Genomic DNA, 15,557 nt, shown 5'->3' with positions numbered 1-15,557 from the left:
TTGCTTTTTTTTTTTTTTTAAGATTTTATTTATTTATTTGACAGAGGGAGAGAGAGAGATCACAAGTAGGCAGAGAGGCAGGCAGAGAGAGGAGGAAGCAGGCTCCCCACTGAGTAGAGACCCCAATTCTGGGGCTCCATCCCAAGACCCTGGGATCATGATCTGAGCCGAAGGCAGAGGTTTAACCCACTGAGTCACCCATGTGCCCTGTATTTTTTTTTAATTGTGGTGAAATTCACATAATACAAAATTTACCATCTTAAATGTACAATTCATTAGTGTTAAGTACATTCACATTGTTGGACATCCATCACCACTGTCCACCTGCATAACGTTTTCATCATCCCTAACTGAAATTCTGTACCCACTTAAATAATTTCACATTGCTGTCTCCCCCTAACCCCCAGTAATTCACTATTCTACTTTTTGTCTCTGTGTATTTTACTATACGTCTCTCACGTAAGTGGAATCATACAATATTTGTCCTTTAAAATTAAAAAAAAAATTTTTTTTTAAGATTTTATTTATTTATTTGACAGAGAGAGATCACAAGTAGGCAGAGAGGCAGACAGGGAGAGAGGGGGAAACAGGCTCCCTGCTGAGCAGATAGCCCGATGCAGGGCTCGATCCCAGGACCCTGGGACCATGACTTGAGCCAAAGACAGAGGCTTTAACCCACTGAGCCACCCAGGTGCCCCTGTCCTTTTTTAAAAAGATTTCATATGTATGCCTGGGTGGCTCAGGTGGTTAAAGGTCTACCTTCAGCTCAGATCATGATCCCAGGGTCCTGGGATTGAGTCCTGCATCAGGCTCCCTTCTCGGCAGGAGGCCTGCTTCTCCTTTTCCCTCTCCCTCTGTTGCTTCCTTGCTTGTGTTCCCTCTCGGGCTGTGTCTCTCTCTGTCAAATAAATAAAATCTTTTAGAAAAATAAAAAATTAAAAATAAAAGATTTTTTGTATTTATTTATTTGAGAGAGAGGACGAGCAGGGGGAAGGGGGAGGGGCAGAGGGAGAAGCAGACTCCCCACTGAGAAGGAAGCCCAGCTTGCAGCTCTATCCCAGGACCCTGAGATCATGACCTGAGCCGCCCAGGCACTCCCAGAATTTTCTCACTTTTTAAGGCTGAATAATATTCCATTGTATGGATATAGCACATCTTATTTATCCATTCATCATCTATCCATGGACATTTGGGTTGCTTCCAGCTTTTGGCTATTGTGAATACTACTACTGTGACCATGAGTGTACAAATACTTATTTGAGTTCCTGCTTTCAGTTCCTCTGGGTATATGTCTAAAGGTGGAATTGCTGAATCTTGTGGTAATTTTATGTCTAATTTTATATCTAAGCAATATAAGGGTTCCAGTTTTCCACATCCTTTGTCAATACTTGTTATTTTGTTTTGTTTTGTTTTATATTAACCATTCTGATGAGTGTGAAGTTGATCTCATTGTGGTTTTGATTTGCATTTCCCTAATGATTAATGATGTTGAGCACCTTTTCTGTGGTTATTGGCCCTCTATCTGTCTCCTTTGCAGAAATATCAATTCAAGTCCTCTGTCAATTTTTTTTGAAGGATTTTATTTATTTCAGAGGGAGTGCTGGGGGTTAGGGGGTGCCGAGAGAGAGGCAGTGAGAATCTTTTTTTCCCCCAAAGATTTTATTTATTTATTTGAGAGAGACAGAGACAGAGACAGAGACAGACAGAGCATGAGTGGAAAGAGAGATAGAGGGAGAAGCAGACTCCCTGCTGAGCAGGGAGCCTGATGTGGCGCTCGATCTCAGGACCCTGGGATCATGACCTGAACTGAAGGCAGATGCTTAACCCACTGAACCACCCAGGTATCCTTGAGGCAGTGAGAACTTTTTTTTTTTTTTTTTAAGGAGTTTATTTATTTATTTGACAGACAGAAATCACAAGTAGGCAGAGAGGCAGGCAGAGAGAGAGGAGGAAGCAGGCTCCCTGCTGAGCCGAGAGCCTGATGCAGGGCTCGATCCCAGAACCCTGAGATCATGACCTGAGCCGAAGGCAGAGGCTTAACCCACTGAGCCACCCAGGTGCCCCAGCAGTGAGAATCTTAAGCAGACTCTGTACTGAGTGTGGAGCCAGACACGGGGCTCAATTCAGACTTGGGCTTGATCTCATGACCTTGAGATCACAGCCTGAGGGGAAACCAAGAGTTAGATGTTCAACTGACTGCCCCACCCAGGTGCCACCCCCCAACACCTCAGTCCATTTTTTTTTTAAGATTTTATTTTTCTATTTGACAGTGAGAAAGCTCGCACAAACAGGGGGAGTAGGAGAGGGAAAAGCAGACTTCCTACTGAGCAGGGAGCCCGATGTGCGGCTTGACCCCAGGACCCTGGGATCATGACCTGAGCTGGAGGCAAACGCTTAACCAACTGAGCCACCCAGGCACCCCCACTGTCCATTTTTTAATTAGGTTGTTTGTTTTTTGTTGTTGAGTTGTAGGATTTTTAAAAATGTAGTCTGAGTATTAATCTTTCATGAGATATATGATTTGCAAATACATTCTTCCATTCTGTGGGTTGCCCTTTCACTCTCTTGATAGTACCCTTTGAGGCACAGAGGTTTTCCTTTGATGAAGCCCAGTATATCTGTTCTGTTGTTGCTGTGCTTTTGGTACCATATGCAAAAAATCCTTGCTAGATCCACTGTAATGAAGATTTCCCTCTACATTTTATTCTAAAGAGGTTTATAAGGTTAGCTCTTACATTTAGATATTTGGTCCATTTTGAGTTAATTTTTGTGCATGGTGTAAAATAGGTGTCCAACTTCACTCTTCTGCATGTAGTTATCTAGTTTTTCCAGCACCATTTGTTGAAAAACCTGTCCTCTTCCTCACTAAATGGTCTTTTCACTCTTGTTGAAAATCACTTGATCATATATATGAGGGTTTGTTTCTGGGCTCTCTATTTCGTTGGTCTATATGTCTGCCTTTATGCCAGTACTGTTACGGAATCGTGGACTGCAACAGCCTAGAAAGAATTCTTGAGATGTTGTATGGTGCAGCTTAGTTTATTTATGTAGGGACAGGACCTGTGGAATGAGCTGCACTTCTGCTGGATAAAATGGTCGTTAATATGCTGAGTGCTCAAGGCGGTGGGGTCGTGCAGGGAGTATTAGATCATAAATGTCTTCTTTGAATTTCTACTCATAAAACTACTCTCACAAGATTTCTCTGGTGCTTATCATTCAGTTCGATATTAACTATTGGTAAGATTTATAGGCAGTCATGAGACCCTTTAAGAATGTAACAACCAGCACATATTTGATCCTTAATGAAACTATACAGGCTGTAAGTCAGCCTTGTGGACACTTCTGGGCTACAGGTGAACATTTTCCTGCTTTTCTCCTTCATCAGTACCACCCTGGTGGGTGACTGTATCTTTGCCTATAATATTTCTGCTAACAGCTCCTCCTGGGTGACTTCTCTTCCTTCATCTCTGTTATAACTACTCCAGTTTTCCTTCCCTCTTCTACTCCTCTCCCCTTAATTTAGATTCATTTCTAGTTGTGGGTACAGGCCACAGCTAGTAGTTTAAGTCCTTAATCCTCCTGGATCACCAAGAGAAGGGAATCCTAAAAATCTCTTTCCCCCAACTTTGAGTCCAGTTCAGTCTCTTTCAGAACTGCTAGGGTTAGAAGTCACTTTTATTGTTCCTTCATCATCAGGGTTGGGTGTCTCATCTTAGCACTGCACCAGAAGAAAGCTAAGACTGGGTTGCTGTGATGGGCAAGGTGCATTGCCTAAGAGGCTGTGTGATATGGTGAGAAGAGCATTTTGTTGGAGGCCAAGAGACTTGTGCCCTATCTCTACATGTACCACTAATTAGCAGTTAGATAACTCAGCCTTTCTTGCTTACTGGAAACTTCTCTTATCTGTAAAATAAAGCAAGGAAAGTTGGACTAGATGGTCTCCAAGTTCCTTCTAGATCTAAAAAGTTTATTTTTTACTTTTTGCAAGACAGTTTCCTCAGAAGAAGAATTTAAGCTGGTTTAAATGGATGAATAGAACTTAAATGAAAAGGAGAGAAAGACTTCAGGAGATTTAAAACAAGAAAATGAAAGTATATTTAGAAGTCAATGAGAATAACAGTGACCAGCCTTTTTATTGAGTGATACCTGGGCAATTAGATATCCATGTAGGAAAAAAAGAAGAAAAAGAACCTAGACCTCTATCTTATCTATACAAAAATCAATTCCAAATTATTTGAAATCTAAATAAGAAAGGTAAAGTAATGAAGCTTTTAAAAGAAAAAAAAAAAAAAAAAAGACTAACAGCTGCATGACCTTGGGATAAGCAAAGATTTCTCAGAACAAAGAAAACATGAAAGAGAAGATGGTTAGTTTGGATTTTAGCAAAATTAAGAACTACTTTTGATCAAAGGATACCACTAGGAAAGTAAAAAGGAGAAAAACATTTGAGATATATCTGACTGATGACTTGTATGGAAAATATCCAAAGAACTCCCCAAAATCAATAATACAGGTGCCCAATAGAAAAAAGTGACCAAAGACTTAAACTAGAGTTTCACAAAGGAGGGTATCTAAATAGTCAGTAAGCATGTGAAAAGGTGCTCAATACCCTCAGAAAAAAAGCCAATTAAAACTCCAGTAAACCAGCAAACAGGGAAAATTGATCAACCTCTTGTCATTGGAGAAATGCAAACCAAAACCCATGACGAGACATCACACACGCCCACTAGGATGGCTGTGCTACCGTAATAAAAAAAAAAAATTTAAAAATTTAAAAGGAAAATAAACGTTGGCTAGGATATAGAGACATTGGATCCTTATTACATTGTTGGTGAGAATGCAAAATGGCTCAGCCACTGTGCAGAAAGTTTGGCATTTCCTCAAAAAATTAAACATGCTCTTGAACATCGGCCTTCAGCTCAGGTCAGGATCTCAGGGTCCTGGGATCGAGCCCCCCTTCGGGCTCCCTGTTCAGTGGGGAGTCTGCTTCTCCCTCTCTCCCTCCCCCCTGCTCTTCCTCGATCTTTCTCTCTCTCTCTTGCTCTCAAATAAATGAATCTTTAAAAAAAATAAATAGAAACTAAAAACAAAAACATTATGCTAAGTGAAAGAAGGCAGACCCAAAAGATTACTTATTTTAAGATTCCATTTGTATGAATATCCGGAATAGATCAAGAGAGACAGAACACAGACTGATGGCTGCCAGGACAGGAAGAGGAATGAAGAGAAACTGATTAATGGGTAAAGGGTTTTACTCTGGAGTGGTGGAAATGTTTTGGAACTAAACAGACATGGTGATTGCACTACATTATGAGTGTACCAATCGCCACTGGTTGGTTCACTCTCAAATAGTTCATTTTAGGTTATATAAATTTCACCTCAATAAATTATTATTTTTTAAAACCTGTGCAGTACCTGTATGTATACCCACTAGAAAGGGTGAAATAAAGAAACCTGTCATTTTGAAGTCTGGTGAAGATACAGAGCAACTGAACGTCTCTTAACGTTTCTGGAGGTATTATCAAAGCAAGACTAACACATGCCCTCATTTAACCCCAGCATTCCACTCCTGTTTCTACCTGAATAGAAATGAACACATAGGGGTGCCTGGGTGGCTCAGTGGGTTAAAGCCTCTGCTTTCAGCTCAGGTCATGATCTCAGGGTCCTGGTATCAAGCCCCACATGAGGCTCTCTGCTCAGCAGGGAGCCTGCTTCCCCCCCACCCCCGCCTGCCTCTCTGCCTACTTGTGATCTCTTTCTGTCAAATAAATAAATAAAACCTTAAAAAAAAAAAAAGAAATGAACACATAGATGCCAGCAGAAGACATGTGCAAAAATGTCCTGCTAAGGACCCTTAGCTAAGCTGCTAAGCTTTTGTCCATAATGGCCTAAAACAACAAACAACCTCGATGTCTATCAAGGTAAAATGGATAAACTGTGCTGGATTCCTACATAAACTGCCCAGCAATAAAAAGACTGAACTACTTGTACAAACACAATAGAGATAAATTTCAGAGAAAGAATGTTGAGTGAAAGAAGCTAGACCTTGAAGAGTATTTGATGTTCTACTTATATGAAGTTCAGGAACCTGCCAAACTAATCTATGGAGATAGATGGCAGGCTAGCCCTTGGTAGGTTACTGGTGATGGTGGTGGTTATTGACAAGGGAGCTCCAGAGAGTTGTCTGGCTTCTAGAATAAATCTTCTATAACTTAATCTGGGTGCTGGTTACACAGGTATATCTGTTTGTACAAAATAACCAATCTGTGCACTTGAGATCTGTATACTTTATTATGTTCTACCTTAAAAAAAAAAAAAAAGCCTAGAAAATCAGAACAATAAACAGTCACCAGAGTAGATGTTCTTGCAGGGAAGAACAGAAGAGAATGTTTGAGAAGTGAATGGCAGTAGAGTGGCCAAAATTTGGACTGTGTCCTATAACTCTGATAAGTTTGAGGGAGGGAAATGACATCATGGAAGCAGAGATGTGTCTGGTGGTCTGAGGACTGGTCTACAAGTGAAGGCTGTTCTAGCAGGACCAGAATGCAGGTGATACTGTTGAAAGAGGAAACTCAGAAGAAAGAAGGGTCAGTAAGGCTCGTCACTGGTTGGGCAAGCACAGCAAAGAATGACAGGGCAAAGATGACTGAGAGTCATTGCTAGATGGCTGGAAAAATGATGGCTCTAATAACAGAATTGAGAAATCCAGGAGAAAGAATCAGTTTGGGAAGTATAGAGATGAGTGGTTTTACATGTTTAATTTTGAAGTGGTGACAGCCAGTTGTGAGACTCAGGAGAACAATTAGGGCTGGTGAACAAAATCCGAAAATCACCCAGGGACAGATTATGCTGAGTAGATGAGCTCCCTGAAAGAAAGAGGGTGACAGAAAGATTGCTGAGGACCAGCCCTTAGAGAAGAAAAGACGAGTTGTGGATAGGACCAGGACAATGTGGAATAGAATGGGAATCTTAAGCCACATGGAGAGAGAGTGGGGTGGGATATATAAAGGGAAAAGATGAAGAAACAGGAAAGGAAAAGTAAAGATTGGGAATGTGAGGGAAAGCTGGGATCATTGAGGGACCATGGTCTTGGGGAGGGCAGGAGGAAACAGGATCTGGAAGCAAAGGCAGAGAACTTAGCCTTGGACAGCTTGACCTATGAAGAATGCTGGGGTGTCCAGTCAGACCCAGGCATTGTCAGCATCTCCAGTCACTTCCTCTTGCAGTATATTCGTTTTTTCAGTTGGGAGTGTAGCTGACACACAATGTTACATTAGTTTCAGGTGTATAGCATAGTGACTGGACAAGTCTAATCTATGCTTACCACGAGTGTAGCTACCATCTGTCACCATGAACTCTATGACTGTACCATTGACCATATTCCCTGTGCTGTGCCTTTCATTCCTGTGATGTATTCTTTCCACAACTGGAAGCCTGTATCTCCCCCTCCCTGTCATCTACTTTGCCCATCACCCCAGTGCTGCCCCGCCTTGCCAACCATCAGTTTGTTTTCTGTGTTTATGGTCTATTTCTGCTGTTTGTTTGTTTTAGAGTCTACATAAAAGTGAAATCATATGGTTTTTGTCTTTTTCTGTCTGACTTACCTCACTTAGCATTAAGCCTTCTAGGTCTCTCTGTGTGGTTGCAAATGGCAAGATGTCTTTTTTTTTTTTTAAAGATTTCATCCATTTATTTGACAGAGATCACAAGCAGGCAGAGAGGAAGGCAGAGAGAGAGGAGGAAGCAGGCTCCCTGGTAAGCAGAGAGCCCATTGTGGAGCTCGACCCCAGGACCCCAGGATCATGACCTGAGCCGAGGCTTTAACCCTCTGAGCCACCCAGGCACACAAGATGTCATTCTTTTTTATGGCTGAGTAATATTCCTGTGTGTGTGTGTGTGTGTGTGTGTGTGTGTGTGTTTGTGCATGCACACATACCACAAACTTTATCCATTCATCTTTCTTTCTTTCTTTTTTTCTCTTTTACATTTTATTCACATTTATTTTCGCTTTTATATCCATTCACCTTCCGATGGACATTTGGGTTGCTTCCATGTGGCAGCAACTCTTGCAGTATTCTTTGTCCTCTAGATAGCAACTGAGGATGACCCAGGTTCGAGAATGAGTGTGACTGTGAGAACCAAGAGGTCCCAGGTATTTGAAGAAATTATGGGTTTCAGGCATAATCCTATCATTTGTGAAAGGGATGCAGAAGGAGTTCAAGGCACCACTCTTGCCCTCTGGGAACTTACAGGGTGCAATTCGACCATGACCAAAAGACACAACAAGTGCAAATAGGTTGTTTTGAATCCTGGTTTGCCATTTTCTAGCTGTGTAACTTTGAGTAGGCTGTATTAGGTATCTGTTTCCTCATCTCTGAAAAGGGAAGAATAATGATACCTACCTCATATGTTGTCCTGGAGATTAAGTGAGTTAATAGAAGCAAGGTGCTTGGACCAGTGCCTGAAACATAGTAAGTGGTGGATAAGTATCAGCTAAGATCCTGGTAAAGCTTATAGGAGTTCACAAGGGGGAAAGGCTGCAGCTGGTGGGAAGGTGGTGTAGAAGAGTGGACATTTACTGGAGATAATTCAGGGATACAGAGGAGAAAAGGAATGAGAGAAAAGGATTTCTAGCTTGAGGAAGACGTTGTGAATAAAGTCTTAGATCAGCAAAACCAGTGGCATTTCCCTGTGATTTACCTGATGATCCAGATTGTTCCTGCTGGGAGTACTGGGGGTTAGAGCAGGACAGAAGGGTGAGTGACTGGCACTGGTCACAATAAAAGAAGTATGAGATGGAGAGTCAAAAGCACTTTGGCTGTGGTTTTTATCCTGGCCCTGTGACCTTGGGCAAATTGTCCAATCTCTTAGGACCCCAAATTTCCTAATCTAAAAGAAGAAATGGACTGTGTCTATAAAATCCCTTGCATCTCAGAAATTCTGTGCATCATACTTGAAAATGATTTCTTGGACCCTATGGTCTGGGGAACATTGGGGTTTTTTTCTGGTGCAGCATGGAGCTCTCTGGTCTTTGTGGGGGAAGACTTGTGGTTCTGGCCTCATTAGCCCCACGCGGTGAGGGAGTGAGCTGACCAGCCACATAGAGACACTACACACTGCCTTTGCAACACTTTTCAATCACCACCACTAGAGAAATCTGGGATCTCTGCGGGTGTGTTTATGAAAGGAGCCCTTGGGTATTTCACTCTCAAATTATTTAGAGTTAACTCTACTACTGTTCTCTTGAGGAGCCTTGAGTTTTATGGATACTTGCCTTGAAGTGGACCCTGAGGGCTAAGTAGGAGGGAAAGAACAATCTTTAGCCTTTTAAAAAAATTTCCCAGATTGTCTTTGTGGAGCTCACAGAACGGCAAAAGCAGCACCATGAGCACCAGATGAAATGCTGGTAAAGTCTTAAAGCTTTCCTGGTAAGACTCCCCTGCTCAGGTGCTTTTGTGATAGGCAATAAACACTGTTTGTTTTTGATGTTAGGAATTCCTCTATTTCAAGGTGTGTTTGGCATGGTTTGGTTTAAAGATTTTATTTATTTATTTATTTATTCATTCATTCATTCAGAAAGAGAGAGAGAGTGTATGTGTGTGTGTGAGCCTGGGGAGAGGCAGAGGAAGAGAGGGAGAAAGAGAATCTCAAGCAGACTCCCTGTTGAGCCCAATGGGGTGGGGCTCAATCTCAGGACCCTGAGATCCTGATTTGAGCTGAAGTCAAGAGTTGGACTCTAAACCTACTGAGCCACCCCAGTGCCTCTAAGGTGTGTTTTAAATAACCCAGGACTCTGTTTAAACATGCAAATACGCTTTTCAAGTCCCATGCTTAGAGATCATGGGGCCTAGTACAGCCCTACCTCATTTTTCCTTTTATTTTTTTATTTTTCATTTTTAAAAAAGATTTTATTTATTTATTTATTTATTTATTTGACAGACAGAGATCATACATAGGCTGAGAGGCAGGCAGAGAGAGAGAGAGGAGGAAGCAGGCCCTTCACTGAGTAGGGAGCCCAATTTTGGGGCTTGATCCCAGGACCCTGGGATCATGACCTGAGCCAAGGGCAGAGGCTTTAGCCCACTGAGCCACCCAGGGGCCCCTCATTTTTCCTTTTAGAAGGGACGTTTGGTTTGTTGTTCTCTCCTCACCTGTGTCCTTCCTGGTTTGAGCTCATCTGGGGCGCACACAGGCCTTTCTGCCCTCCTTTGCCCTGCGGCAGGCGCTGCAGTGCTGTGTTCAGAAGTTCTCCGAGCGTCCTCTGCCGTTTGGTTCCCCCGCCCCACCCCCAGTTGTCCCTGGCAGGATCTCGGTCATCGAAGAGGTACTTCTGGACTCTCATACCAGATGGGTTTTACACATCTTGATGAATTGAAAAATAACTTGAAACGGAAGAGCCAAAGTAGATGGCAGCTCTTTGATCTACATTTTGTGCAAACCTTAAAGTTTTGAAGGGTTTAGTGTTTTCAGAAACTGACATTGGAAAAGAGTGACAGTTTGCCCTTGCGTTGTATTTGGAAGGAAGAGTATTTCTTTAGGGACTAGAGTACCAGGAAAGGAAGGTGCCTTGAGCATATAAGGCTCCCCAAGCTAACATGTGCCCCTGGGTAATATTAAATATGCCTTATTAGAATAGGAGTTCCACGAGGGAATGGAATGTAACTCTGTAGTCATATGCGGGTGCAAACAGTGAGTGGCATCTAAGTCAAGAAGAAAAACTAGCAGCTCAGGAAACTCCCATCTTGGGATCTTCCTGGCTAGCCAGTCCCGGAGGGGCAGTTATGAGCCTCACCTAGCCTGCTCACGCCACAGATTTTCTAGAGAGAAAAATAACCGAGTCATGGAAGAAGCTGTGTGTTGCGGACGTTGTGAATAAAGGTCGGGAGTGAGATGGTTTGGTCTGGCCTCTTTTCAGAGCAGCAATTGATTACTGATGTCTGTGTTGCCGTTTCTTCCAGAGCTGACCTGTCCCGGCCGCAGCACAACTAACGAAGCTGCTGCAGGATGAGAAGATGGCAGCGCGGCTGCTCGCACCACCAGGCCCTGACAGTTTCAAGCCTTTCACCCCCGAGTCACTGGCAAACATCGAGAGGCGCATTGCCGAGAGCAAGCTCAAGAAACCGCCGAAGGCCGAGGGCAGCCATCGCGAAGACGATGAGGACAGCAAGCCCAAGCCAAACAGTGACCTGGAGGCAGGGAAGAGCCTGCCTTTCATCTATGGGGACATCCCACAAGGCCTGGTTGCGGTTCCCCTGGAGGACTTTGACCCATACTATTTGACGCAGAAAGTGAGTTGGAGGAGGCAGCGACCCAGCTTCAGACCCCCTGTCCTAACAGGCTTAGGGGAGACTGGGAGAAAGAGCTGTCCTTTTGCCCAAGTTTGGATAAGTAGCTAACCTTTTGTTTCAGTTCTGGTTAACGGGGTTTATTTTTTTCAGTTTAATTGCTGCTCAGGGTCATTCATGGGTCTTAACACTGCTCAACTCTGTTAATAAGACTTCTGTGTTTGGCTCCAGGCCAGATCAGAAGAAGATGAAAACAGATTAAAACAAAACAAAAGAGAACATAAATGCAGTGGGATTATTTAATAGAGTCCAAAAAAGCTGGCATAGTGAAAGATGATATAGCCAGGTAGAATTTCTCCCACACACATTCCAAATTCTATCTTTAACTATAAAGATGCTGTAACGATTACAATATCAGCAAAGCCTATTGTTCCTATAAAGGAAATGAGGTATGTGTACTCTGTCCAAACTTTCTCTGTCCTGTGGTGACATTAGATCATAGCTGTTGGAGATAGGAGCAGAATAAGGTGAACCAGACTGGGACAGTGAAGAGAGCCGGTGTTTGGCCTTGTTACTCAGTTGTCTGGGTTGAGCCACCACTCATTCTTACATTAGAGTCCATTCTGTTATTCCTACCAGTAAGAAGCAAAGTGAGTAAACAAATAAACACTAGTCTTCATTTGGCCAAGAATTTCAGGCTCCCTTAACAAATATTTGACCAAACTGTGGGTTTCTTTCTCATGATTATCTTTTGAAACAAGGCAACAGGTGGAGAAGCAAAGCCCCCTAGTTAATCCACCAGCCAACTAACGAGCCATTGCATACTGAGGAATGACATCAGATACCATTTTAGGGATCCCTCATTTAATAAATGTCATTTAAAGAATTAGATTGATAGGTGAGGGGAGAAAAGGCTTTGTGTAATTACATATTCATAAATACTGAGCTTACCTGAACTGTCTTTATTAACAAAACTGCCTCATAAACTTCCCCTAACTTGTCCTTCAGTCTTATAATTTGGAAGAAATTTTAGTTTCTTGGCTTAATAATGGGACAGAAGTAAGATGAGACCAGTACCTCTCTTGACCTCGCTATAATTGTGGAGTCATTTTTGGTTCATGATGGTAAAAATAATTAAGACGTTGTCTACACGAAATAGTCCTTCACTCACTTCTGTTGCAGCTCAGGACAGCACCATAATAGAAAACAAAGTAGCAAGAGTAATCTTTATCTTCCACTGAGAAATGCAGAAAGTTTCAGAAACAAGCATAATATGATAGAAATAACAGTAGACCAGAAGTAAAAACTCCTGACTCTACCATAATTCACCACGTTTATTATCTGTATTTCTCTTTTGTTGTATGTGTATTGTTCAAGCTATCACAAATAGATTATAGGAAAAGAAAGTTGTAAATAAAGAAAAAAACTTATCAAAACGAGTTTATGTCCGTTAGCAAGCTATGCTACCTCTCTGGGCCTAAATTTTCTCATCTAGAACTGAGAAGTTGGACAGAATTTTTAAGGACTTTTTCACACATCAAGTTTTGGAACTGAGTAGTTTTCATAAACTTTCATTAATTTCCTCATTTTTTCTTCCCTTTTTTCAAATCCGACTTTGTAATCTGGGCCTTTGCCAAGTGGGGTAGATGGGGGAGGGATGGGGTAGGCTGTAACATTCTGGATTAGTGAATGAGGGAACATGGAATCTTCGGCTATTTTTAGACAAAAATTTCATTCATTGTAAAATTCTGAAATATTTTTAGAAATGTTTCCTTGTTCTTTCCTACCCTTATATCCATGATCTTAGAAGAGGTACAAAGCAGTGAAAAATCACAGGGCTTAAGTTGTGCCTCTTTAGGTGAATTGGCCAATGGTACAACTTTTTCAGAAACTCTTACAGCAATAAGAAGGTAAGTAAAGCCCCTTGGACCCTGACCTTTCAGGTAGCTAAAACCTCTTTGGTTTTATTTGAACTGTTTATTTTTCTAACTCAAATGCAAATTAAGTCTCCCTTTCTTAAACCTGACCTAATGTAGGAAGAATACATAGAGCTGTTGGTTGTCAGAGCCAGTTTTCTTTTGCGTGCCTTTTCCCCTGGTTGCTGCCCCATAGATAGCCCCTTCTCTCCTCCAATACCCCAGGTGTCAGTGTCCCTGGAACCGGAGTGAGTCTTCAGACAGGGTAGGTCTCTGGCCCTGATAGGTATCATCCCTTGCATAGGATAGATGTTGATGGAGCTCCATTACTGACTGGCTCTTCATGATAGACGAGCTGACTTTAGCGTTTGGCCTCATCATAAGAGTAAATAGTTTGCAGAAAGGAGAACTTTAAGTGTATTTTTTTTTCTAATTTTTTTTTTTATTGTGAAACATACCGCCATGCGAAAAATTCATAAAATATAAATGCATAGATTAATGGCTATTATAAAGCAGACACACTAACACTCATGACAAGACAGAACATTAGTAGCACTTGAGAAGTATTAATTATGCTGTTAATCAAGGGATTTTTTTAAAGATTTTATTTTTAAGTAATCTCAGCACCCAACATGGGGCTCAAACTTACAACCCCAAAATCAAGAATCACATGCTCTACCCACTAAGCCAGTGAAGCACCCCAAAGCAAGGGATTTTTTTAGTTGATTAATATTAGGCTTGCTCAAGTTTATCTGCAAATCTTCACTGGCATTACTAATACTTCTTACTAACTAGGCCTTTCTCTAGGCCAAATTAGCAAGGTCTCCTCTACAAGGAAGCACACTGGGAATTAACCCACAAATCAAAAAATATTGAGAGTAGAAATGACTTTAAGGGGACATTTCCTTGCGTTTGTTTTTCCTGGGGACTGCCTTAAATAATTCTTGCAAAATAGAATTTCTTTGCTAAATGATACAAGTGGATTTCTTTTCTTTTCCTTATAGGTCTCATTTTCTACAGAATTAATCATTTTTATGGCTCTCACTGGAACTGGTTTCTCATTTCCTTCCCTCTATTATAGAGGGTGAAAGAAAACTCCTTCCCTATTAGTACAGTTCTGGTTTTATTCCACTGTGGATTTCACACTCTCCCGGGTCACAGGGACATAAACCTGTGTGTCGTCATTTCAAGATACTCTTGTGCCAGCTGGGACTGGTTTGAGCTGTCATAAACTTCTTGAGGTCCTTGCGGCAGTCTTGTCCATGTTGCATTTCACTCCCAACAGGTCCTCAAAAAACAGTCTAGGTTATCCTTTCTTTGGATTTCCTCCATCCTCCCAGTGCTACATTTTCTTTGTCTCTTGGTACTTTGTTCTAATGTCTCCTTTCTTTGGCTTTCTTGTATTTCAATTGTTTCTTGCAAATAATTGAATTTAGGGGATGTTTATTTACTTACTTACTTATGTTAAATAAAAATAAGTCATGTACCTACATGGTTAAACACTCAATTGAAGATACTCAGTGAAAAGTCTCCCCTTTACAGCTCTCCCTCATCTGCTCACTTCCTGCCTCCCTGAACAGGTAACCACTGTTAGGAGGGTCTTCCAGAGTTTATATGTATAAATATATATATACATTTTTTTTTTTTGGCAAAAACAAATAAGTATTCTAAGGAACTTGAACTCTTCTGAATACCTTTGTTCTTGGTTTTTCTTTCTGCTCTTTTCATAAGCCCATTGAAGTCTTAATTTTGTTATTTCTTTTCCCTTCTCTGAAGCTAGGAAATCTTACATTTTATCCGTGTAAATTCTCAACTCACTTCTCCCCCTTCTAAGCTTTTTGTTGTTGTTGTTTTTTAAAGATTTTATTTATATATTTGACAGAGAGAGACACAGTGAGAAGGGAACACAAGCAGGGGGAGTGGGAGAGGGAGAAGCAGGCTTCCCTCAGGCAGGAAGCCTGATGTGGGGCTTGATCCCAGGACCCCAGGACCCCAGGATCATGACCCGAGCTGAAGGCAGACGCTTAATGACTGAGCCACCCAGGTGCCCCTCAGCTTTTTTAATAAAGCAAATCAAGGACTTTCTATTACTTGAAGGAGTGTCTTTCTGTCTCTCCAGTTCTCAATAATAACTTGTCCAATTTCAAATGGCCACATATATTCCTGATAACTATCTTAAGTAGTGCAGCAGGAAAGTCTATGGATTAGCTTGAAAAGTCCTTCAGAGTTGGCTCGTACTTCTTTTCCCACTTCTTAAATTGGTGATTGATCTATGTGTCCATTTTGTTCCATGGGTATATCCTCTTATAAGAAAGTCTTATGAACAAAAATCTCAATTATGGGATGGACTGATGTG

At 41.6% G+C, this 15,557-nt stretch overlaps 1 protein-coding gene across 1 annotated transcript in view; it reads left to right on the top strand.

Moving 5' to 3' along the window:
- The window catches only part of SCN8A (sodium voltage-gated channel alpha subunit 8), a 179,091-nt gene that overhangs the window by 46,046 nt on the left and 117,488 nt on the right, over positions 1–15,557 (top strand). Inside the window, exon 2 of the mRNA XM_059185302.1 lies at positions 10,959–11,288. Coding sequence (XP_059041285.1) covers positions 11,013–11,288 — 276 coding nt within the window. The 5' untranslated portion in view covers positions 10,959–11,012. The remainder of the gene's footprint in view (positions 1–10,958; positions 11,289–15,557) is intronic.

Source organism: Mustela lutreola, chromosome 8 (genome assembly GCF_030435805.1).
Source record: "Mustela lutreola isolate mMusLut2 chromosome 8, mMusLut2.pri, whole genome shotgun sequence".
Classification (NCBI taxonomy): Eukaryota; Metazoa; Chordata; class Mammalia; order Carnivora; family Mustelidae; genus Mustela; species Mustela lutreola.
Note: the sequence above shows the minus strand (reverse complement) of the source record. Positions and strands in the feature narration are given on the sequence as shown.